The 25,754-nt window shown below is 41.1% G+C and overlaps 1 protein-coding gene across 1 annotated transcript in view; it reads left to right on the top strand.

Annotated features, from left to right (window-relative positions):
• The first annotated feature begins 577 nt into the window (after window positions 1-577).
• The window catches only part of LOC110169166 (regulating synaptic membrane exocytosis protein 1-like), a 101,952-nt gene continuing 76,775 nt past the window's right edge, over window positions 578-25,754 (top strand). The window contains exons 1-2 of the mRNA XM_055162468.1: window positions 578-738; window positions 20,493-20,567. Coding sequence (XP_055018443.1) covers window positions 578-738; window positions 20,493-20,567 — 236 coding nt within the window. The remainder of the gene's footprint in view (window positions 739-20,492; window positions 20,568-25,754) is intronic.

Below are 25,754 nucleotides of genomic sequence, written 5' to 3'. Positions count from 1 at the left end.
CCCCCACCCTCCACATCCACACAGCCGTACACCGCCCACCTCTCTGCCAAGGAACACCGGGGCAGGAGCGCAGGAGACCGGCTACATCTCCACAGCTGGGCCGCTTCAGCAGTGCGTTATCGCCGCGGAAAAAGGCGATATGGACTATCCGTGAAAAGAGCCGAGGTGGAGGGGAGGGGGGTGGGGGGGTGCCATTCGAGCCAAACCGAGCCCAACCGAGCTAATTCCAGCCGATCCGAGCCGATGGAGCGGGAGATGCTGCTTTTTTCGCACCGCGCTGACAATGATCCAAATGCGTAATATGGAAGAAGCGAGCGTTCCGTGAAGAGAAGGCGTTTTTACCGCTCACCGCGCGCGTACATCTCTGCCGCTTCTGCCGCTTCTGCCGCCTCTTCCACCGCCATGGGACCCCCGCATCTGCCGCGTACGCCGCTCTGCCGCCATCCCTGGGCCATGTCGTGATCCGTGGGCTGGCTTGGCTGTGGCGGTTTGCGAAGAGACAGGAGGAGCGGAGGAGGAGGTGGCGAAGGAGCGAGCGCGTACAGGCCGAGTGTGAGGCGCTTGTTTCGGGGGGAAGATGTTCGCGTCCGTGGGGCCCAGAGGCGGTCCTCGCCCAGCTCTCGCCCAGGCCGTCCCAGAGCCAGACCTGAGCCACCTGACCGAGGAGGAGCGCAAGATTATCCTGGCGGTTCTGGCCCGGCAGCGGGAGGAGGAGGCGAAGGAGGAGGCGATGCTAAAGTAAGGCTGGAACCAGGGGTGTGAGGGGGGTGAGTGTGAATGGGCCGCGGAGGAGGGTGCTTCTGAGGCGGACAGTGTGAGGGCCTAGAGGCGGGAGAGAGCTGGAGGTCCACGCTCAACCAATTCACTTTAGCTCAATTACTAAAGACAGGGAAGGGGAGAGTAGCCAAAAACCTGCTCTGGTAATATATGACTTCCCCAGAAGAAGTAAAAGTGTACAGACCTGAATCATTACTTAAGTAACAGTAAAAAGTATATGGTGAAGAAGCTACTCAAGTAACAGTTTAAGCTTCACGTCAGATTGAGGATTTAGAGCAAATGTGAAAGACAAAACATCACAACAGAACAACAATTCAACTCAAAGCGCTGCAAGAAACACAAACTCTCAGATCATTGCAGATTCTCACAGAAAGATTTTGTCACTTTAGACTCACTCACAGAGGACGTGGAAGCACAACTTTTACTCAAGTAAGAGTACTGTTACTTTAAAAACAATATAACTCCAGCAGAGGTATAAAAGTGGAATAATAAACTGAGCTTGGGCATTTTTCTTCAAACTGGTTAAGCATGTCCTAAAAATGTAAAAGTTAGTGTTGGTATCTCACTTTAAAACTTCACATCCAAAAGTTTTTGTTAGATTAAATACTCATGCTCATCTAATCGTTCAAGTACTGAATACTGAAGGTGAAGGGTTCATGTCAGTGTCTGTTTTATACTTTTCCATCAGCGTGATATTTTGTGTAAGAAAACGAACCTAAATCAAACTAAAGCCATTCACGATGACTAAAAATCAAAAGCGATGTACGTTTTGATGCCAAACTCATTTTCTTTAGTGTGCGTTCAGACTTGTCCAGGTTCCAGTCCAGTTTAGTGATGAAGACTTTGAGTTTGGTCAGGTCAGACGAAGAACAGAACTAAAATAAAAGTAAATCAGATTTTAAGAAGCTGCAAGAAACACAAACGTTCAGTTTATTTGATATCGTCGACATAAAGCTTATGTCACTTGAGACTGATGGTGCGTTCATGTCCTCCTCGGGGTCGGACTTGTTTGCGTTCATTTATTTTTATGTTGAAAAGTCTGGATTTTAGTGTCACCAATAATAAAATTCTCTCATGAACAGTGTTGAAAAGAGTTAACCAGTGAGAGTTGTCGCCGTTTGTGCGTTGTGTAACTTTTCTGGTGGATGGTCTGTCAAACTCTTGGAGATGTCCATGGAGATGTTATTGATTAGTCTGGAATGTTTCACAGTATGGCATTAAACCTTTCTATCTCCATGGAGACCAAAACAGACCAAGTTCCAGGTCATGTCTGTGGAGAGGCGACCCCACTCACAGTCAGAATGTTGTTTTTCCTGATTTAGTCCTGGGGTAGTCGTGGTGTAGTCCTGGTTTAGTCCTGGTGTAATTATGGTTTAGTCCTCGTGTAGTCGTGGTTTAGTCCTGGTTTAGTCCTCGTGTAGTCGTGATTTAGTCATGGTGTAGTCCTCATGTAGTCGTGGTTTAGTCCTGGTTTAGTCCTGGTGTAGTCCTGTTGTAGTCCTGGTGTAATCATGGCTTAGTCCTGGTTTAGTCCCCGTGTACCCGTGGTTTAGTCCTGGTTTAGTCCTAGTTTAGTCCTCGTGTAGTTGTGGTTTAGTCCTAGTTTAGTCCTCATGTAGTTGTGGTTTAGTCCTGGTGTAGTCCTGTTGTAATCCTGGTGTAATCATGGCTTAGTCCTGGTGTAGTCCTCATGTAGTCGTGGTTTAGTCCTGGTTTAGTCCTAGTTTAGTCCTCATGTAGTCGTGGTTTAGTCCTGGTGTAGTCCTGTTGTAGGCCTGGTGTAATCATGGCTTAGTCCTGGTTTAGTCCTCGTGTAGTCGTGGTTTAGTCCTGGTTTAGTCCTAGTTTAGTCCTCGTGTAGTTGTGGTTTAGTCCTAGTTTAGTCCTCGTGTAGTTGTGGTTTAGTCCTGGTTTAGTCCTCGTGTAGTCGTGGTTTAGTCGTGGTTTAGTCCTGGTTTAGTCCTAGTTTAGTCCTCGTGTAGTTGTGGTTTAGTCCTAGTTTAGTCCTCGTGTAGTTGTGGTTTAGTCCTGGTTTAGTCCTCGTGTAGTCGTGATTTAGTCGTGGTGTAGTCCTCATGTAGTCGTGGTTTAGTCCTGGTTTAGTCCTAGTTTAGTCCTCATGTAGTCGTGGTTTAGTCCTGGTTTAGTCTTCGTGTAGTCGTGGTTTAGTCCAGGCTCACAGTTTGTTTTTCTATGTATTTTTGAGCTATAAAACCATCTGTAGTTGAATAAATGTAAAGTAGAGCTGTTTAATGTCACACTGCGGAACATGCCAGGCAGAGCAGCGACGTATCTATAGACACAAGCAGGTGGTAGACCGGAAAAACAAAAAGTTACACAGGACACCTTTAATGTTACATCTGTCTATTAATGCGAGGAAGGTCTGTGTGTGTGTTTGTCTGTTCCACGTGTAACTCTTGAACCGCTCAGCCGACCAATCTCAAATTTGGAGAGTGTCATTCTAATAAGTTTCATGTTGTTAGGACAAAAGATATCAAAGATCTGGTCAAATGAGTGATATATTTAAAAATACTAGTCTGTATTATTGGAACAGTTGTACTACGGGGTGTTTCTTGTGGAGATCTGTCGCTGACTGACAGTACAGCCTTAAATGTGGTCAGTTTTAAGTCCAGGCTCACATGTGTTGGAGAAATAGACATGAGTTGATGAGTTCCTGAGGGGTGTTTCCCACTTCTGCTGTGTTCAAGCTTGTAAAAAAAAAAAAAATTCAATCTCCCGAGGACGATATCAACGTAGCGTTACTCACAGTGGGAGGAGGTCCTGGTTTGATCCTGGTTTAGTCTTAATATAGACTTGGTTTGGTCTGTTATAGTTGAGGTTTAGTCCTGGTGTAGTCCTGGTTTAATTCTGGTGTAGTCGTGGGTTATTTCTCGTTTAGTCCTGGTTTAATCCTGGTTTAGTCCTCGTTTAGTCCCTGTGTAGTTGTGGTTTAGTCCTGGTGTAGTCCTGGTTCAGTTCTGGTGTAGTCCTGGTGTAGTCCTGGTTCAGTTCTGGTTTAGTCCTGGTGTAGTCCTGGTTCAGTTCTGGTTTAGTCCTGGTGTAGTCCTGGTTCAGTTCTGGTGTAGTCCTGGTTTAGTCCTGGTGTAGTCCTGGTTCAGTTCTGGTTTAGTCCTGGTGTAGTCCTGGTTCAGTTCTGGTTTAGTCCTGGTTCAGTTCTGGTTTAGTCCTGGTGTAGTCCTGGTGTAGTCCTGGTGTAGTCCTGGTTTAATCCTGGTGTAGTCCTGGTTTAGTCCTGGTTTAGTCCTGGTCTAGTCCTGGTGTAGTCCTGGTTTAATCGTGGTTTAGTCCTGGTGTAGTTGTGGTTTAGTCCTGGTGTAGTCCTGGTTCAGTTCTGGTTTAGTGCTGGTTTAATCCTGGTTTAGTCCTGGTGTAGTCGTGGTTTAGTCCTGGTTTAGTCCTGGTGTAGTCCTCCTGGTTTAGTCCTGGTTTAGACCTCGTGTAGTCCTGGTGTAGTGTGTAGTCCTGGTTTAGTCCTGGTTTAGTCCTGGTGTAGTCCTGGTGTAGTCCTGGTTTAGTCCTGGTTTAGTCCAGTTTCATCAGTATGATATTTTGTGTAGAAAAGTAAAGAAAACAAAAGTAAATCAAAGTAAACTTTTCTTGAGTTAATAGAAGAGAGTGGACAGAAGGACGAGTGGGGACCAGATCCAAACTTCTGACAAATCACAGAGGCTCACAGCAGAAACAAATATATCATCCCTTTTGCTTTTACTAAGAGGCATCTGAAGTGTGAAGTAAGCAGCTACTGTTCTGAGCCTGATTTACACTGCAGAACTACACTCACAGCCAAACATTAACACGCCGATATTTTACTTCTTACTAACATATTTCAATCACCATGTTACCTTTGATCGTTTTGAAAATACTTTATTCGCTAAAAACAACGCGTTCTCTTCCCTTTGCTCTTCACGCTAAGTCTCTCCCCCTTCAAAACGCTGTCACAACTAGGGGTGTGCAAAAATATTGAAATATCGATATATCGTATCGTTTAATGTGATGATACAGTATCGTTATCATGGGCTGCTGTATTGATATATCCTGAGTAGAGTATTTTTTGGTATATTTTACTAAATTATTTTGTTACAACTACAGTTCTGTTGCTTGTTAAGAGGAAGGAAACTTATTTATGAGACACATTTAACATTTTCACTGTTCTGATGATTAAAATGGTGTGTTTTATATGAACTTTGCACAAGAAGTGATTTAACTAAGACTTTTAGTATCACAGCCATGAATTAGCTTTTATTTTTATTGAACCATATCAAATCGATTTGAAATATATTGAATATATTGAATTGTATCGAATCGTAAGCTCATTGTAACGAGATATGTATCGTATCGTGGTCTATATATTGAGGTATGTATCGTATCAGCAACTTCTGAATGATACCCAGCCCCAGTCACAACACAGTCAGCGTGCACCTCGCTAATGAATCTACTGCACATCACATTAAGTCTGCTGTAGTTGTACAAGTTGCTGTGTACAGTTTTGTAGATTTCTGGAGCTTGTACAGGGTGCAGGAGAAGATCACTAGATTATTCAAACTTGCATGGATGACATCCAAAGTCTTTGATGAGGGAACGTTAGAACATGGTAGAAAACTAAAAGAAAAAGATATGCACTATGTAAACTATTCAAATGTTCAGATCATTTAAATGTTTTTGTATTTTAGTATTTGTAATGCCCTTTGAGCTTAGCCTGATTCAACAGACGGTTTCACTTTGTAGAAACCGTCTGACCTCGCAGTGTTAGAATTCGTTCGCTCAACAGTAGGTGGGTACTTTTTATCATTTAGCCAATCACTGCTATTTGGTCGTGACGTATGTAATGCGCCGCTAACAGAGCTTTTCTCAAATCCTGTAGGAAGAAGGACAATAACGTCTTTCCTCTTGATAAAATTCACCAAACATTCTCTTTTTTCAGGCTTTAAATCCTTGATCTCGGGAATCGTTGACAACACAAAATATATCACTCTTCGCCGACTGGCTAGTGCCCAAATTCACACTTCCGTCTAGTGTATTCTGATTCCTGATCTAGTCGCTGGAGAGAAATGAAATTGAGCGGAAGCACTAGGTGGAGCCAACCTGGCTACACTGAGTTGGCTTGTGTTTGAAATATGCAGTGTAAAAAAGAAAATAAATAAGTAAATAAATAAAGAAATAAATAAAATAAAACAAAATGTATCTTCAGGGCTGTTTAAGCTGTAAAAATCTAACTGTAATTGCTATTTATTTGTTTAATGCAGCTCTGCGGTCAGAAACACACTGTCCCCACCCACTCCTCCTATTGGTCTGTAAGGCTTTGTGTGACAGAGGCGTTTAACCAATCACAGTCAAGTAAAGTCTGTTATGGCTAAATTACAAAATATGAAATACAGGAATGTCCAGAATCATTTCTACTCACATTAGGGCAGGACAAGTAGCTCAGATCAGTACTTTTAGCTCTAAAAATGACTTACACATTCTTGGACGGATGAAATATTATTACACATGTATTAACATAAACATGGACATTACATAAAACTGGACTTTGTGTGAGTGATTGTCTTATTAAACATCCAGAAGAATTGACTGAAATCTGAACTGACAAACGAATTCAAGAATCACATTTCAGAACATGTTGGTGCAGATCTACACTACACGGTTAGACGTTTTACGCAGAATAAGACGAGAGAGTTTGCTGTTTGTGGAGGAAATGATGATGCTTCATGTAACCATTCGAAGTTGCAGTCTGGATTGCGGTGAGTCCTGCAGCCCTGTGGTTAGAGGGTGCTCTCCGTCCACTTTTGGTTCTTGTCCCTCTGGAGTTGTGCAGATTTGGCCCGGACTCTCAGAGAGACTTCAGACTTTTCAATCCACTGATGGAACCTTTACAGTCAAAACGTTTCCAAAAGCTCTGCTCAAGAGACACCTCCGCAGTGTTGGGGAGAAACAGATTACATGTACCGGCGTTATGTAATCCGAGTACAAATTATGAGTAACTGTATTCAGTTACAGTTACTGTTTCAGTAAGTGGTAATTGGATTACAATTACTTTGTTGCAATAAATGGATTACAGGGTGGTATTTTCCTGTTTTCACATTTTGGGCTAAACCAGGACTAAAACCAGGACTAAACCAGGACTAAAACCAGGACAAAAACCAAGACTAAAACCAGGACTAAACCAGGATTTAAACCAGAACTAAACCCAGACTAAAACCAAGACTAAACTAGGACTAAAACCAGGACAAAAACAAGACTAAAACCAGGACTAAACCAGAACGAAACCAGGACTAAACCAAGACTAAAACTCCTAACATTAACACCTAACATTAGGTGGACATAATTTAAGGTGATCTCATATAAAAATAATTTCTCTATCAATAATATTTTGAATACGGTTAAGTAAGGACTGGGCTTTTTATTTTCTTTTAGCAGACAAAATGTCTTATGTTAAGATCCTCGTCTTTGCTTCTCTACAGAAAACAAAAGTCTGTTCATGGAGACTTGGGCTCAACAGACAATTTGAAGAGAACAAACAAGAATTTGCAGGATGCTGTTGGTACATTCATGTAGTTTTAAAAAGCATGACAATATCAAGTAATCCAAAGTATTCAGATTACGTCACTTTAAGTAATTTAATGGATTACGCTTCAAACTACATTTTGGGGTAAAAGAACCTTCCCAACACTGCACCTCCACAAATATGAACCGTGTTTATGTTGGCGTTAAACCTCGAGGAGCAGTTCTGTTTTAACACACCGCTCAGAGTCTCGAACAGCACGGCGTGCAGTGGAGTGGTGTTACTCCGCCGCAGATGCCTGGTCCAGATTCAAGTTGGAAAAACAATGACCAGTTTATTACAGAAAAGATTCAGCTAAGTCCTAAACACGAAGAAAGAGCTCAGATCAGAAAAAACGTGGATCCAGTGAAGTTACTTTAGTCACCTGGACATTGTTACTACACTCACAGTTCATAAAGCAACGTCTGAGACTGACGTTCTGCTTTTGTTGACATTAGTGCTGTTTACAAGTTACTTTAATATTGTAATGTGTTATTTATGACTTGTTACTGTCATTTCAAAGTTATTCATTTATGTTACAGTATTACTGTGTTTAAAATGTAAAAGATTATATTACTGTTGCAGCACTTTAAGTTACTCTCACCAAAATAACTGTGAAGATGCTGAACTTTTGCGCCGTATATGGACTGAACCAGGACTAAATCAGAGCTGCACCAGGACTGAACCGGTGTTGGGAAGGTTACTACATATTCCCAGTTTACATATCCCAAAATGTAGTTTGTAACGGAATCCATTAAATTACTTAAATTGAGTAACATAATCTGAATATTTTGGATTACTTGATTTGCTGTAGAGAAGCAAAGACGAGGAAATCTTCACATAAGAAGTTTTGTCTGTTAAAAGACAATAAAAAGCCCAGACTTTACTCAGCCAGATTAAAAATATTACTGATAGAAAAGGAGGTGACACGGTCCACATGGCTTGGTTTAGTCCTGTTAAATCCTGTTAAATCCTGTTGTGATTTGGTTTAGTCCTGGTTTAGTGCTGGTTTTAGTCCTGATTTAGTCCTGGTTTAGTCCTAGTTTAGACCTGGTTTTAAACCTGGTTTAGACTTGGTTCAGACCTGGTTTAGACCTGGTTTAGACCTGGTTTAGTGTCCGGCAATGAGTGGAATTGTGGGAAAAAAATATAGCCCCAAATGTGAAAATACCACAGTGTAATCCATTTATTTCAACAAAGTAACTGTAATCCAATTACCACTCACTGAAGCAGTAACTGTAACCAAATACAGTTACTCATAATTTGTACTCTGATGATGTAACTTTGGTACATCCATCCATCCATCCATTTTCTTCCGCTTATCCGGGGCCGGGTCGCGGGGGCAGCAGTCTAACCAGGGACTCCCAAACTTCCTTCACCCCAGACACGTCCTCCAGCTCCTCCAGGGGGACCCCGAGGTGTTCCCAGGCCAGCTGAGAGACATAGTCCCTCCAGCGTGTCCTGGGTCTTCCCCGGGGCCTCCTCCCGGTGGGACATGCCCAGAACACCTCCAGAGGGAGGCGTCCAGGAGGCATCCAGAACAGATGCCCGAGCCACCTCAACTGGCTCCTCTCGACGTGGAGGAGCAGCGGCTCTACTCCGAGCTCCTCCCGTGTGACTGAGCTCCTCACCCTATCTCTAAGGGAGCGCCCAGCCACCCTGCGGAGGAAACTCATTTCGAGTGCTTGTATTCGCGATCTCGTCCTTTCGGTCATTACCCAGAGCTCATGACCATAGGTGGTCAACTTTGGTACATGTAATCTGTTACTCCCCAACACTGGACTGAACCAGATCTAAACCAGAACTGAACCTGGACTAAACCAGGACCAAACCAGGACTAATCTTGGACTAGAACTTGGAATCTAGGAGCGCCCAGCTGCGAGTTCTGTGCCGGTCCTTTCGCTCGCAGTCACCCGACGGTCTACACGGGCGCACCTCCAGCATTTCACCGCTGCTGATATCTTGGTGATTTTAGCGAATTTCTATGAAGAAAAACAAAAAAACCACCACTTCAGCCCAGGTTAAAAAAGCATTGTGACGCTCTTTACTTACATTTGTACTGATTAGGGTAACAGTACTTTTACAACAAGTACAATCAATATTTAAACTGTCGCATTTCAATCTTTTTTTCCAAACTGGGATTTTCTAACTCGGACTCTGAAATGTTCTCTGAGATTCTGAGTAGAAATGACGAGATCTCTGTATGTTCATGTCAGAGTGTGGGAAAGTCTGAGCTCTGAGGACATCTGGAGCGCACCATGAGAACAGTGATGAACGACAGAGACGACCTGTGCTCTTCTACACAGATAATGCACAGGAGTCTGCGTTCTCCCTGACCCTTCCCAAACTCTCAAGTGTCAACCAAAGCAAGAAGTGTAACATTTTGTCTTATGGTTTAGTCTTGCTATAGACTTGGCTTGATCCTATTTTAGTCCTGGTTTGGTCTTGGTTTGTTCCTGGATTGGTTCTGGCTTAGTCCTGGTTTAGTCCTGGTTTGGTCCTGGATTTGTTCTAGTTTAGTTCTGGCTTAAACCTGGTTTAGTCCTTGTTTAGTTATGGTTTAGTCTTGATTTAGTCCTGGTTTGGTCCTAATTTGCTTCCAGTTTAGTCCTGGTTTGTTCCTGGGTTAGTCCTGGCTTAGTACTGTCTTAGTCCTGGTTTGGTCCTGGATTGGTTCTGGCTTAGTTCTGGCTTTGTCCTGGTTTAGTCCTAGTTTGCTTCTGGTTTAGTCCTGGTTTGGACCTGGCTTAGTCCTGATTTGGTCCTGGCTTAGTCCTGGTTTAGTCCTAGTTTAGTCCTGGTTTGGTCCTGGTTTGGTCTTGCTGTGGTCCTGGATTGGTTCTGGCTTAGTTCTGGCTTGGTCCTGGTTTAGTCCTTCATGGTCTAGTCAAGATCTAGTTTAGTTTATTCCATATCTCAGTCCATATAACACGCTGCTTATATTTGGTCACTTGTTTCATTTTTTTCGTTTGTAGAAATGACACGCACATGGAGGAAACACATGTGGGCTTCATTCACACATGGTTTGGTCTTGTTCTAGTCCTGATCTAGTCCTGGTTTAGTTCCGGTGTTGTCCTGATTTAGTCCTTGTGTAGATTTGCTTTGGTCATGTTGTAGTCCTGTTTTAGTCCTGCTCTGGTGAGGGTTCAGTTCCAGGTTTAGTCATGGTTGTGATAAAGGGGAGTGTGAATGGAGCATTAGTCACATGTATTTTTAGTCTGATCATATGAATGACATCATGAGGCGGGCTCGTGCACACACACTGGCTCCTCTGTGAGACACGGGCTTCGGTTGAGGTCTGATTTGGGTCTTTTTGACTCAAAAGAAATCTCAGAAAAGCTCAGCAAAAGTGGAAATCATAGAGGAGCTTATCACAGAGAAGCTCCACCTCGTGACATCAGCAGGTGTAACAGTGTTGTTTACGTTCAGACTGCAGGGATTAATGCTCAATTCAGATTTTTTTGTGAAATCTGATTTTTTTTGCAAGGTTGTTCACATTTCCAGTTAAATATGACTTGTATGCGATCTCCAGTGTGAACTTTAAACTCCCCAAAAGTGTCTCGCATGAGCACTGAAGGACACGACGACGTCACACACAGCGAGCGTGCTCAGTGTTTATGGAAGTCGCCTAAACTCTGGACTTTTCTCTCAAAATCTGGTCCAGTTTTAGGTAAAATGGACAGGTTACACGTCCCCAGTCACTTTGTTTCTTTACGTCTTTAGCCTCCTTGGGTTTGGCTCGCAGGATCTTTATTTTTCGTTGACACTGGAGTCAAGACTTGGACATTTCTTTGGCAATCATTTAAAAAACTGCCCAGTTTCAATAAGACTCCTCCAGTTTGGCCTGAATACAGCGATATATTATATTATTAACTGAATAGGAATGAACTCACTAACCTCGCTTTCCCTCCACTGACGAGACTCTGAGCCTGACGTGTAGGTGGATGAATGTGACCTGACCGTTCACACTGAAGTCACCTGTCAAAAGATCAGATATGTATCAGTTTTAAGAGCACATATCCAAGTGGTCTGGGTCACATTTGAAAAAATCTGATCTGTGTCATTAAAAGATCAGATACGGGAGCATAGGGTGAAAAAATCAGATTTGTGTCACTTCAGGCTGCAGTCTGAAAGTAGACTGAATGTGCAGGGGCTGAAACATGAGTGAATGAAACAAAACCCAACTCCTGGTCTTTTTGTGATGAGGAAACTACATTACTCCACTTTTTTTTTTTTTTTTTCTGCTAAATAGAGTAAATTCTTAGATTGCAACACCACACACTGTACATATATAACTGGACGTATCTAGGAGGTGACCATGGACACACTTCTGGCTCTGGCTCCAATTAAAACAAAACATCACCTTCTCTTTATAACTGCGGCAGTGAGCCTTGTCATTTTGGTCTTGAAATGTTCGTATTTACTCACTCTACATGATCCTGTTTTTTTTATTTCACTATTTTTCCATATTGGTCCCTATACCTGTTGAGTTGAGTTTCATTTGACTGGAGCTGAACACTGTGGGTGACGTCACACTCCCTTAGTCTGCTTCTTTCTACAGTCTGTGCTCTTCATGTGCTTCTGAAACTCTGTGTGTGTGTAAAAGTTGTAAGAAAGAGCCGTGAGAGTCACTAGATGAAGTTTTCGAGGTGATTGTCTCTGAGGCTTGGGTCATTTCTGTAGAGCTTAAACTGTGCACGTGTGTGAAGTCATGCATGTGAATACTACAAGTGTGACACAGGCTGTGAGAGACACACACACGAGTTAGGTAATAGTAGTAATAACAGTAGTAGTAGGAGCAGTAACAGTAGTAGTGGTGGTAGTAGTAGTAGTAGCAATAATAGTAGTAACAGTAGTAGTACTGTTGGTAACAGTAGTAGTTGTAGTAGTAGTAGTAGTAATAATAGTAGTAGTGGTAGAAGTAGCAGCAGCAGCAGCAGTAGTAGTAGTAGTAGTAGTAGAAATATTAGTAGTAAGAGTAGTAATAGTAGTAGTAGTAGTAGTAGTAGTAGTAGTAGTAGTAGTAGTAGTAGTAGTAGTAATAGTAGTAGTAGTAGTAGTAGAAATAGTAGTAGTAAAAGTAGTAATAGTAGTAGTAGTAGTAGTAGTAGTAGTAGTAGTAGTAGTAGTAGTAGTAGTAGTAGTAGTAGTAGTAGTAGTAGTAGTAGTAGTAGTAGTAGTAGTAGTAGTAGTAGTAGTAGTAGCAGTAGTAGTAGTAGTAGTGGTAATAGATAGTAGTAGTAGTAGTAGTAGTATAGTAGTAGTAGTAGTAGTAGTAGTAATAGTAGTAGTAGTAGCAGTAGTAGTAGTAGTAGTGGTAATAGATAGTAGTAGTAGTAGTAGTAGTATAGTAGTAGTAGTAGTAGTAGTAGTAGTAGTAGTAGTAGTAGTAGTAGTAATAGTAGTAGTAGTAGCAGTAGTAGTAGTAGTAGTGGTAATAGTAGTAGTAGTAGTAGTAGTAGTAGTAGTAGTAGTAGTAGTATAGATAGTAGTAGTAGCATTAGTAGTAGTAGCCACTGTTGGGCAAGTGACTTTAACTGTAATGTGTTAATTATGACTTATTACTGTTATTTCAAAGTCATTAGTTACATTACATTATTACTGTATTTAAAATGTAAAACATTACACTATTGTTGCATTACTTTTAAGTTACTCTCACCAAAATAACTGCGAAGATGCCGAACTTTTGCACCGTATATGTACTGAACCAGGATTAAATCAGAAATGAACCAGGACTAAACCAGGTCTAAACCAAGACTAAACCAGAACCAAACCAGGACTAATCTTGTATTAGAACTTGGAATCTAGGACCTCCCCCGAGCGAGATCAGCTAGGTGGAGCGTGGGGTTCTTTGTTGGTCCTTTCGCTCGCGGTCACCTGACGGTCTACACGGACTCACCTCCGCCGTTTCACCGCTGCTGATATCGCCGTGATTTTAGTGAATTTGTGTGAAGAAAAACGAAAAACCCACCACTTCAGTCCAGGTTAAAAAAGTATTGTAACACGCATTACTCACATTTGTACCAAGTAACATTTTACAATTCCCCCCCCCCCTGTAATGCCACATGACTGCGTTACAGCAAAAAACAGCGCATTACAGTAATTAGTTACTATTATAATGCTCCCAACACTGGTAGTAGCAGTAGTAACAATAGTAGTAATAGTAGCAGTAGTAGTAGTAGTAACAATAGTAGTTGTAGCAGTCTTAGTAGCAGTCGTGGTAGTAGCAGTATTAGTAATAGTAACAATAGTAGTATTAGCAGTAGTAGTAGCAGTAGTAGTAGTAGTAACAATAGTAGTAGTAGCAGTATTAGTAATAGTAACAATAGTAGTATTAGCAGTAGTAGTAGCAGTCGTAATAGTAGCAGTAGTAGTAGTAGTAACAATAGTAGTAGTAGCAGTATTAGTAATAGTAACAACAGTAGTAGTGGCAGTAGTAGTAACAATAGTAGTAGTAGTAGCAGTAGTAGTAACAATAGTTGTAGTAGCAGTATTAGTAATAGTAACAATAGTAGTAGAAGCAGTAGTAGTAACAATAGTAGTAGTAGTAGCAGTAGTAGTAGTAGTAGCAGTCGTAGTAGTAGCAGTAGTAGTAGTAGTAGCAGCAGTAGTAGTAGTAGTAGTAGTAGTAGTAGTAGCAGCAGCAGCAGCAGCAGTAGTAGTAGTAGTAGTAGTAGTAGTAGTAGTAGTAGTAGTAGTAGTAGTAGTAGTAGTAGTAGTATATATGATATATAATATATATAAATGAGAGTATTGGTGCACTTGGCCCCGTCCCTCCCGTTGCAGCTGTGAGTGCTCCCTGTGAGCAAAGCGAGCGCTCCTGCTGTACTGTGTGCTCCCCGTGAGCCGCGCGCTCCCTGTGAGCAAAGCGAGCGCTCCTGTTCTATTTTAAGCGCTGAGATAGCCGGGCACTGCATATCGATTCACAGCATCTAAAGAGGGAAACGGCCCATATACGTTCGACTTAAGACTTCCTGTAATCTACCAGAGAAAGACAGCGACGAGAGACGGAGGAGAGGGGGAGGACGAGAGGAAGACGAGAAAGAAAGAGAGGAGAGCGAGAGAGGGCAGAGGAGAGAGATGAGTAACATGAAGGAAGGCTGGAGAGGAGAGGAGGAGGGAAGGAGGGGGGAATTAGAGAGAAGGGAGAGAGATGGAGGATGAGAGGATGAAGAGAGGGATAGGGGAGAGAAGTGGAAAGCATGGAAAGAAAGAGGGTACAGAAGGTAGAGAGAAAAGAGGGGAAAGAGAGAGAGCAGATAAAAGAGAAGAGAGATACAGAGGAGTGGAAGCATGTAGTGAGAAAGGAGAGAAAAGGAGAGAAAGAGAGAGAGGGAGAGAGGGTTTTGAAGGAGGAGAGAGTGTGAGTGTACAGTGTTTACAGCAGGTGTCTCGTGTCCTTTGGGGATGCCCCTGCAGCTCCTGAGACTTCTGCTAAAAATAGAAAAGTTCTTTTTTTACATTCTGATTCATGAACAGACAAAGGTTTGTGATTGTGTCTCTTGGTTCAAAAGTCAGAAGCCACATTTATGTAAAGAAATTTAGTAAAATACATAAAATATTGAATACTATACTATTGTATACTATTATAATTAATTGCATTGCTGTGATGAAATAATGAAGTCAATATTATATGTCTAGTATTTACTGATGTGGAATAAATGGTCAAATTTTATATACAGGGTTTCCCCAGAATTTACCCCGAATTTAAGAGTTTTTAAAGAGCTTTTTAAGACCACTTAAATGAAAATTAAGACCAACATCGTACCGATTATGCGGGCGAAAGACAAAAGATCCAATTTGAGTAATGACCAACCAACGACCACATCTAGAATCTAACTGCAGACTGAAGTGACCCAAATCAGACTTTTTGGCCTCTATGTTCCTGTATCTGATCTTTTAATGACAGTCTGAACGACACGGATCTGATTTTTTCAAATGTGACCCAGGACACTTGGATATGTGCTCCTAAAACCCAAACATATCTGATCTTTTGACATGTGACTTCAGTCTGAACGGCCAAAGTGCATTTATCCACACGTTCCTTTCAACACACTGTCCCACAAAACACCATGCCCAAAAACCTCGTCCTTCTCCTTCTCAATCTTCTAATTACAACAATTAAGTACATGTTCTGGCTCCGGTACGAGAGGAACTTTAAAATCTCCAGGTGCTCGATGCTGCGTCCATGTTTGAACAACTTCCGTAAACACAGAGTACGCTCACTGCGGTTGACGTTGGCGTGTCTCCAGTGCACATGCGGGACACTTTTGGACCACTGGAGATCACATACAAGTCGCATTTAATTGGAAAGGTGAAGGACCTCGCAAAAACATCGGATTTCACAAAAAAAATCCAAATTGAGCATTAAGCCCTGCAGTCTGAACGTAGCCTAAGAGCCACTGTGGATTAAACCAACACTTCCTCATGATCCATCCAACGTCTTCCTCCACTCGACTGATGGTTTACTCATGGCCGCCAGCGCAGGAACCAAAGTATTGTTTGCGTATACTCCAAATTAAACGTTTAGTCACAATACATCATTACACATTGTTGTTGTTGTTGTTGTTGTTGTTTTTCCTCCCTCCGTTTAACATCGCACTGCAGCCTGGTTGAGTTTACAAAAAAATAGGCTAATGAAATAGTGAAAAAAATAAGACTTGAACAACATAATTTAAGATTTTTAAGGCCTTAATTTAGGAACATGAAATTTAAGACATTTTTAAGACTTTTAACTCTCTCAGGCTCAAATAAAATTTTAGTAACAGGAAAAAATCTGATATTTGGGGAAAATGATCATATGGGGCAGTAATATACAATCCTGATTTTTGTTTGAGAGAGACCTTCACATGCAGTGCATTCTGGGATGTTGCAGATTTGCAGCATTGGTCTGGTGTAGTAAATTAACACTGAAGACTGAAAATTATATGAACATTAACTTTATGTATAAACCACTTTTCATAACAATGAAAACATAAAGCTCAGTGTAACAGCTTTACAGTGACAGAACAACATCACTTTTTCGTGTGGTTCTCCAAGAAACTATTTTTATCCTTTGTAAACAACAAAAGTACTTTGCATTTCTGGCAGGTCGTTTGTGTGTTTGTTCTTACACAGTCTGCATCGTCCACGTTTATCAGTAGTGGTGTGCAAAAATATTGGAATATCGATATATTGTATCGTTTAATGTGATGATACAGTATCGATATTGTGGGCTACTGTATCGATATGTCACCAAGAGTATTTTTACGTGTGTTTTACTAGATTATTTTGTTACAGTGCTGCAGTTTTGTTGTTTGTGGAGTGAAAGAAAACTCATTTATGCAACACATTTGACATTTTCACTGTTTTGAGGATTAAAATGTTTGTGTTTCATATGAACTTTGCACAAGAAGTGGTTTAACAAACACTTTTAGTATCACAGCCACGATTTTGCCTTTATTTTTATTGAACTGTATCAAATCAATTTGAAATATATCATATCAAATCGAAAGTGCACTGTATCGAGGTATGTATCGTATCGGCAACTTCTTAATGATACCCAGCCCTATTTATCAGCATGGATGGGAAAAAAGGCTCCTGAGTAAAAAAAGCTCATAAAATATGGATTTGGAGTAAGTAGGTCATTGGCATTTAGCTGTTGCAAATCTGCAACGTCTGCCTGGAGAGGGATACGACCTCGTGGCTACACTTTATACAGCGCTTTTCCACCTTCAAGGCTCAAAGCTCTTTACAACAAGGAACCACACACACACACACACACACACACACACACACACACACACACACACACACACACACACACACACACACACACACACACACACTGGTGGCAAGGTGGGTTAAGTGTTTTGCCCAAGGACACAAAGACAGCATTCAACTGTGGGAGCTGGAATCACCAACCTGTGGGTCATTGGATCTGATGCTCAACCAATGTTTTTTTTTTTTTTTTTTTTTTTATATATATATAGAACCACCAATCTTCATATCAGTGAATAAATGCTCTACCTCCGAGCTCCTGCCGCCCCAGCCCCAAATCTGTAACCGCCGACTGCAGGAATGATCTAGAAGGACTTTGTTATTCCTCAGTATTTGTGTTTGTGAGGAGTGAGTGTAAAACCTTTAAACATGTTGATGATTCTGTAGTAGAAGTGACTCATTAAATACAAAACTTCATCTACATGAGCACAATAAATATATTTTGTCCATTGTTATTCAATAAGTTGTATTTCTCCCACAATGATATTTCAGTGTACACATGACCACAGTTGATTTCATAGGTTTCATCCTTGTGTGTCCTTGAACACTTGAGGCTCTTGAAGGATCCTTCTTTACAGTCATGATCTAAATCATCTGATTGTGCTGCACTCAAGGTTTCAGGGCTGAGAAAATTCTGTTTTCACCTACCCCCTGTCTCCACCCACTGCTCTGTACATGTGAATACTGAAAAATCACTCAGAAAGGAGTGAATGAATACAATTTAGACTTTTTAATTGTACAGTTTGGAGATTATTTTAACGTCATATTTATTCTTGATGAGGCACTGAAAGAGAGATGTTTAACACCTGAACAAAACCAGGACTAAACCAGGACTAGACCAGAACTAAACCAGGACTAAACCAGGACTAGACCAGGACTAAACCAGGACTAAACCAAGACTAGACCAGGACTAAACCAGGACTAAACCAAGACTAAACCAGGACTAAACCAGGACTAAACTAGGACTACACCAGGACTAAACCAGGACTAGACCAGGACTAGACCAGGACTAAACCAGGACTAAACCAAGACTAAACCAGGACTAAACCAGGACTAGACCAAGACTAAACCAGGACAAAACCAGGACTAAACCAGGACTAAACCAAGACTAGACCAGGACTAGACCAGGACTAAACCAGGACTAAACCAGGACTAAACCAGGACTAAACCAAGACTAGACCAGGATTAAACCAAGACTAGATCAGGACTAAACTAGGTCTAAACCAGGTCTAAACCAGGACTCAACCAGACCTAAACCAGGTCTAAAGCAGGACTAAAGCAGGACTAAACCAGAACTAAACCAAAACTAAACCAGGTCTAAACCAGGACTAAACTAGAACTAAACCAGGTCTACAGCAGGTCTGAACCTGAGCGAGCGTCCGTCCGTGTGGGTGTGTTCAGATGTATAAATGCTAATATTAAATGTATTGTTTGCGTGTTTAATCGTGTGCAGTTTGTGTTAGTGTCGGTGTTAGAGAGTCTTTAGCACGTTTTCTTTCACACTTTTTCTTAAGACACAAACAAAAGCATTTAAAGTGAGAAAAGCGCATGTGTTAAATAAAGGTGGTTTTAGCCCACACAGAACAGACTCAGAGCTCAAACGATCCGGACCCAACCTCGAACTGAAAGGGCCCAGTTTAAAGTCTTGTCTGATCTCTGTTCTAATGTCGTTTCCTCAGCACAAACAGATCTGGACTTGTGTTTAGTTTCATTCACACTTTCACGTTCACACACAAACCTGCACATTTAGACTGAGCTCTTCTCTCAAACAGAAAACACCTTGTTCCACCTTGTGATGTCATGTGGTAATACACAGTGTTGGGGAGAAACAGATTACATGTACCGGAGTTACGTAATCAGAGTACAAATTATGAGTAACTGTATTCAGTTACAGTTACTGTTTCAGTGAGTGGTAATTGGATTACAGTTACTTGCTTGACAAAAATAGATTACACAGCAGGATTTTCCTGTTTTTACATTTGGGGCTATATCCCTTTTTTTTTTTTTTTTTCTCAGTAATTCCACTCATTGCTGGACACAAAACCAGGTTTAAAACCAGGTCTAAAACAGGTCTAAACCAAGTCTAAACCAGGTCTAAACAGGTTTAAAACAGGTCTAAACCAGGATTTAACAGGACTAAACCAGGACTAAATCAGGACTAAACCAGGACTAAACCAGGACTGAACCAGGACTAAACCAGGACTGAACCAGGACTAAAACTGGTCTAAAACAGGTCTAAACCAGGATTTAACAGGACTAAACCAGGAATAAATCAGGACTAAACCAGGACTAAACCAGGACTAAACCAGGACTGAACCAGGACTAAACAAGGACTGAACCAGGACTGAACCAGGACTAAACCGGGTCTAAAACAGGATTTAACAGCAGTTTATAGCGAACAAAACATCTTACGTGAAGATTTCCTCGTCTTTGTTTCTCTACAGCAAATCAAGTAATCCAAAATATTCAGATTACGTTACTCACTTTAAGTAATTTAATGTTTTCCATTACAAACTACATTTTGGTGTATGTAATCTGTAATCTGTAGGGGAATACATTTTAAAAGTAACCTTCCCAACACTGGTGATGCAGGAAGTGCTCCACTGTTTTTAAACTGCATACACCTTTACCAGAATCATTTGGATCATTTCAGACAGTCTCTACTCAGCTAAAGGTAAAAGGAGCTGTTCACTTGAAAATGATCCCTTCATGACATCACAAGGTGGAGCAGAGTATTTTGAGCTTTGGAGACTTTGACAGACTAATAATAAAGAGTTACTCAAACATGTGTGAATGAAACATAAGGTCTGCTTTTGAGAAGGTAACAACATTTTTAACATTTTAAAGCTCACAAGAGTCAATTTTGAGTAATATAGGGTGTCAAAGTGGCAGAGTTGTTAGTCGTTTCCTTGCAGCCTGAGGGTCTGAGGTTCAATTCCTTCCTGGACTGTGGACTTTGCGTGTTCTCCCTGTGTGTGGGTGGGTTTGATCACGACTCTTTTCGGTGTAGACTCTGTACACTTGACTGGGGCGTTGGAGAGGCTTTTAGCTGTTTTCAAGATAAACACAATGTCTCACTCCTGGTTTTCTTTTTTTGATACAAGGTTTCAGTCCATCAGACCTTCCTCATGAAGCAAAACCCAAGTCTCAGCCTCAGAGCCTCAGTCCTCCTCTTGAATTTTGTGTTGGAGTTTCAGCGCTCAAATGTCTCTGTGCTAAAATAGTAATATGGTTCGATTTGTGATTTATGTTTTAATAATAGATTTCTGTTCAAAGTTCACATTAAACATATGCAGAAGAACTGACACAAGAAACTAAATGGAACAGAAGAATCCCACTTGAGACGCTGCGCTGCCACTGCAAATCACTCTCATGTCATGTCTGGGCTGTATTTCAGGGAGGAGAAGCCGATCCAGGCTCGGACCGTCAACCTGGTGGGACAGAAGAAACCTCCACAGCAAAACGACGTCAGGTTGGTTCTCATTTACACCCAGAAAAAGACCTGCTCAGTCCTGCTTGAGTCCTGGTTTAGATCTGGTTTAGTCCTGGTTTAGTTCTTCTTTAGCCCTGGGTTAGCCCTAGTTCAGTTTTCCTTTAGTCCTGGTTTAGTCCTAGTTTGGTTCTTCTTTAGTCCTGGTTTAGTCCTGTTTTAGTCCTGGTTTGGTTCTTCTTTAGTCCTGGTTTAGTTCTTCTTTAGTCTTGGTTTAGTCCTGGTTTGGTTCTTCTTTAGTCCTGGTTTAGTCCTGTTTTAGTCCTGGTTTGGTTCTTCTTTAGTCCTGGTTTGGTTCTTCTTTAGTCCTGGTTTGGTTCTTCTTTAGTCCTGGTTTAGTCCTGGTTTAGTCCTGTTTTAGTCCTGGTTTGGTTCTTCTTTAGTCTTGGTTTAGTCCTGTTTTAGTCCTGGTTTGGTTCTTCTTTAGTCCTGGTTTAGTCCTGTTTTAATCCTGGTTTGGTTCTTCTTTAGTCTTGGTTTAGTCCTGATTTGGTTCTTCTTTAGTCCTGGTTTAGTCCTGGTTTGGTTCTTCTTTAGTCCTGGTTTGGTTCTGGTTCAGAGCTAGTGTTGAGTCTTTGGGACTGACAGAAGTTGATCACATTTGAGTATTTGTGGAGTGAATTTAAAATAATCTGTGATTTCAAAACATTTCAAAATAAACAACAATTTACAGCACCTTGAATCTGGTAAAAAATAAAAATAAAAATGTGCTGGTACCTGAAGCCAGCACCAGTACTGAGCTACTCCGTCTCTGACTAGATAAACAGCAGTGAGCATATTCACATCTAGTTCTGCTTTAGTCCTGGTTTGGTTCTGGTTTGGTTCTGGTTTAGTCCATCTTTAGTCCTCCCTTTGATCTGGTTTGGTTCTACTTTAATGTGTTGGTGAAGGTTTAGTCCTGCTTTAGTCTTGCTTTAGTCCTGGCTTGGTCCTGGTTTAGTCCTGGCTTGGTCCTGGTTTAGTCCTGGTTTAGTTCTGCTTTAGTCTTGCTTTAGTTCTGATTTAGTTCTGATTTAGTCCTGGTTTAGTTCTGGTTTAGTCCTGCTTTAGTCGTGTTTAAATCCTCTTTTAATCCTGATTTAGTCCTGGTTTAGTCCTGCTTTAGTCCTGATTTAGTCCTGGTTTAGTTCTGCTTTAGTCCTGGTTTAGTTCTGCTTTAGTCCTGGTTTAGTCCTGCTTTAGTCCTGGTTTAGTTCTGCTTTAGTCCTGGTTTAGTCCTGGTTTAGTCTTGCTTTAGTCCTGGTTTAGTCCTGCTTTAGTCCTGATTTAGTCCTGGTTTAGTTCTGCTTTAGTCCTGGTTTAGTTCTGCTTTAGTCCTGGTTTAGTCCTGGTTTAGTCCTGGTTTAGTCACAGCAGTGAGCAGAGACATGTGAGATGGACGTTGGACGAGTCTCAGTCCAAATCCAGTTTAGATCTAGTCCGGTCTCAAAATAAACTTCAGTCAGCGCTCTCTGCTCCTGCCTGCTCCTGTCACTCTGCTCCTGTCACTCTGCTCCTGTCACTCACTGCTCTGGGCGGGTGAGGGTGAGGGTGATTCAAGAAAGTGACTACTACCACTGCTACTACAAATACTACTGTGACTACTACTTAGAATTGTCACGATACTAAAAATGCAATCACAGTTTTGATTGATTATTAAATGGAAGTACTTTTCTTTTCTATTCCCATGTGACCTTATATCTGTGTAATCCCTCGTCAATTGAACATTTTTAGTATCGATACTGCAAAAAATGAGTATCTAGTGTCAATAGTTCAGTAGTTCCACAGTTTTATTTATCGATTAGTATCTGAATTTCGATGCTTTTGACACCGCTGTTCTGAGATATTTCTTACTTTTGCTTATTAAAGAACCAAACACATCCTAATGTATTTATTGGATTGTCCCTGAGCAGAGCCTGTGCAGGAAAATCAAACCTGATTAGCTGAAGATAACGAGCTCAAAGGAAACATGTGTCCAGAGCAGAGCACCTCAGGGTGAGCCCAGGGTCACCCAGCCCCCCGTGTATCCTCCAGTTCACCTGACACCGCAAAACTTTAAACAGGGAGTATTATGTCACGTGTTTGGAGCTTTCTAACATGTTATAACAGCATTCCCTCATCAAAAACATGCCTAAAGAGTAGGACTGTAACAATAACCCAAATATCGTGATATCGTATCGTCAGAGGTCTCTCAGTAATATCGTGGGTTGTCACAAGTTAATTTACTTAAGTGCATTGTTTTATAGTAGTAACAGCTAAGAAGAATCAGGAACTACATATCCCATGATTCATTTCAGTGCAGACAACATGAAGAAATATCTTTTTTTTTACTTATTTACTAATTCTTGAGATTATGACAGTATTGATTTGCGTTGAGTCTTCTTAAGGTATTTTAAAAGCAATAAATATGGTACCGTGAGATGCATATCGTGATAATATCGTACCATGAGTTTTGGATATCGTTACATCCATTCTAAAGAGATTTTAGAGTCATCCATACATGTTTGAGTAATCTAGAGATCTCCTCTGGACTATTCAAACCCCTCCTTATGTTTAAGATGTAAAATTCTGTACAAGGCTCCTCCCACAAGCCCATGCTCACACAAGACAATTCTCCATAAATACACAAAAAACATGATACAGAACTGTACACAGCAACTTTACAAACCTGATGTGAGGTGCAGTAGTTTTATTAGCGGGATGATTGTGCTGTGATTGTGTTGTGATAGCGCTCTGAAGGAAGAGTGACTTAGCACAGGGAGCGAAGTGAGGTGAGACTCCCTCAAATGCCAAAAACCACAATCGTGAAACTTATAAAACATGTTAACATGCTGTTTTTGGCGAATGCAGCATTTTCAAAACTATAAAACGTGTAAAACAGTGATCTAAATATCAGGGGTGTGCATTGCCTTGAGTCTAACGATACGATACATATCATGATTCACATGTCACGATTCAACATATCCCGATACTAAATCAATGGATGATATACTGCGATTTATCAGTAATTACTTCTAATAATACAGTGAACTACGCCTTCAAGAGAACACAATTCTATGAAATATAATGTTTTTTGTGTTTTTTTTAAATCATGAGAACAGTGAATGCAACTAATAAATTTTTGTGAAAAATATTATTTTTAAAAATCGATTCAGATGCGTTTTGAATCGATTCAAGAATAGTGCAATGAAGTATCACGATATACCACTGAATCGATTTTTTCTTACACCCCTCATAAATATGTTATGTTACAGTTAAAGGGCCCATATTACGATATTCTCTGCTATTTTCTCTGTTATGTTGTAGTTTCTTCATCACAAACAGACCTGGAGTTGTGCTTTGTTTCATTCACACATGTTTAACACACAAATACACCGTCACTACAGTCATTTAAATTTAACCTAGAATCGGCATTTTCTACTGAATTAAAGGCACACGGAGCTGTTAACCTGCAAACTACTGCTTCATGACATCATCAGGTGGAACAGAGCATTTTGAGCTTATGAGAAATAAACAGACTAATAATAAAGTGTTACTCAAACATGTGAATGAAACAAAACACAGCTCCAGGTCTGTTTTTGTTGAGGTAACATTAACATTAACATTAGAACATGGCTAAAAATCCGCAGAAGTCAGAAGTTTTACGTTATGTAGGACCTTTATTACCCCGTAGAAGTATAATACTCCCTCTTTAATGTCAAAATAAAAGTATCATTTTATAACTAGAGTCAAAGGTAACAGTCTGAACATCAATCCATAAATAGCAGACTGTGACCTCAGAGTCGTCTTTACTCACATGAGCTTTGTAAAAACAGACCTGCTCCTGGAGGATGTTTTCCCTCCACACGCCGCGCTCTGATTGGTCCCTGCAGCCGGTCACCATGGCGACCAGCTCAGCATCTAGACACACTTCCTTTTCACACCGAAGGGAATTTAGTCTGAGATCAGAGACAGAAATAGAGCGGTGTGAGCGGGAGCTAAAGGTGACATTTATTAAAAAGAACTAATAATACCACAACATTTCAAATATGTGTGAGAGTGAAGAGGCCTGGGCAGTACTCAGTCATCAAAGTACTAATACTATGTTTGTATTCTAGTCTGTTCTTAAAAACATCCCTGGAGTTATGTTGTTTCATTCATGCATGTTTCAGTCACAGCTCACAACACTCTGTTATACCTTGTGACTTCATCAGGTGTTGATCTAGTAAAGCTCCTCTCTGTTTTTAAAGTCCATTCCTCTTCATTCAACAAATTGATTGATTTTCCACAAAGAAGCGAGCCTGTAACCATAATTTTATGTGTGAGAGATTTGTTTAACAGCACAAATCAGCTCACCTGCTGTAGTCCGGTTCTCTCTGATTAAAGTCGCACAGAGCGTTAGACACAGCCGAGCCTACAGTTAGCGTCACACCTCCAGGGAATGTTGATGACATCAGCTGTAAAAAGCATGAATAGAGGGCAGTTAAACATGACGACTGTTACTGTGCACATTGTGTTGAAATAAATCAGGTTTAATATTGTTGTGGTACAAGAGCCAGCAGTGTAATTCTGTTACTAAGAGCAATTACACTGATGTTGATGGTAGTAGTAGTAGTAAATGGGCAAATTTTTCCACCTTCAAGGTGGTCAAAGCACTTTACAACAAGGAACCACTCACCCATTCACACACCAGTGTACACAGACACTGTGGGCAAGGTGGGTTAAGTGTCTTGCCCAAGGACACAATGACAGCATTCATCTGTGGGAGCTGGAATCACACCAGCCAAACTGTGGGTCAGTGGATCTGACCACTCAACCTGTGATGTTTATGTTGAGAGCTGGAGTCAAACCACCAACCTCCAGATCAGTGGGCGAATGCTCTACCAAGTGAGCTACTGCCGCCCAGAGGACTGAGAAACAGCAGATTTCAGCAGAAGCACCAAACCCTTGTTACTCTCAGGTAAAAGAAGTGACAGGTTGTGAATGATCCAGAGTTTAGGAAGAGATGTCTTCTGCATTTGAGAAACGTGACTCAAAAACATACCTGGAGTTGTATTTTGTTTCATTCACACATTTGAGTAATCCTTTTATTATCATGAATCTGTCTACACAAGTTAGCAGCTCCTTTCACCTGTAATTCAGTTGAGATTGTGTGTTAAACATGTGTGAATGAAACAAAACCCATCTCCAGGTCTGTTTGTGATGAGGAAA

The sequence above is a fragment of the Boleophthalmus pectinirostris genome, unplaced genomic scaffold (genome assembly GCF_026225935.1).
Source record: "Boleophthalmus pectinirostris isolate CB_2022bp ecotype Guang Dong unplaced genomic scaffold, ASM2622593v1 HiC_scaffold_5, whole genome shotgun sequence".
NCBI classification, from domain to species: Eukaryota; Metazoa; Chordata; class Actinopteri; order Gobiiformes; family Gobiidae; genus Boleophthalmus; species Boleophthalmus pectinirostris.
Note: the sequence above shows the minus strand (reverse complement) of the source record. Positions and strands in the feature narration are given on the sequence as shown.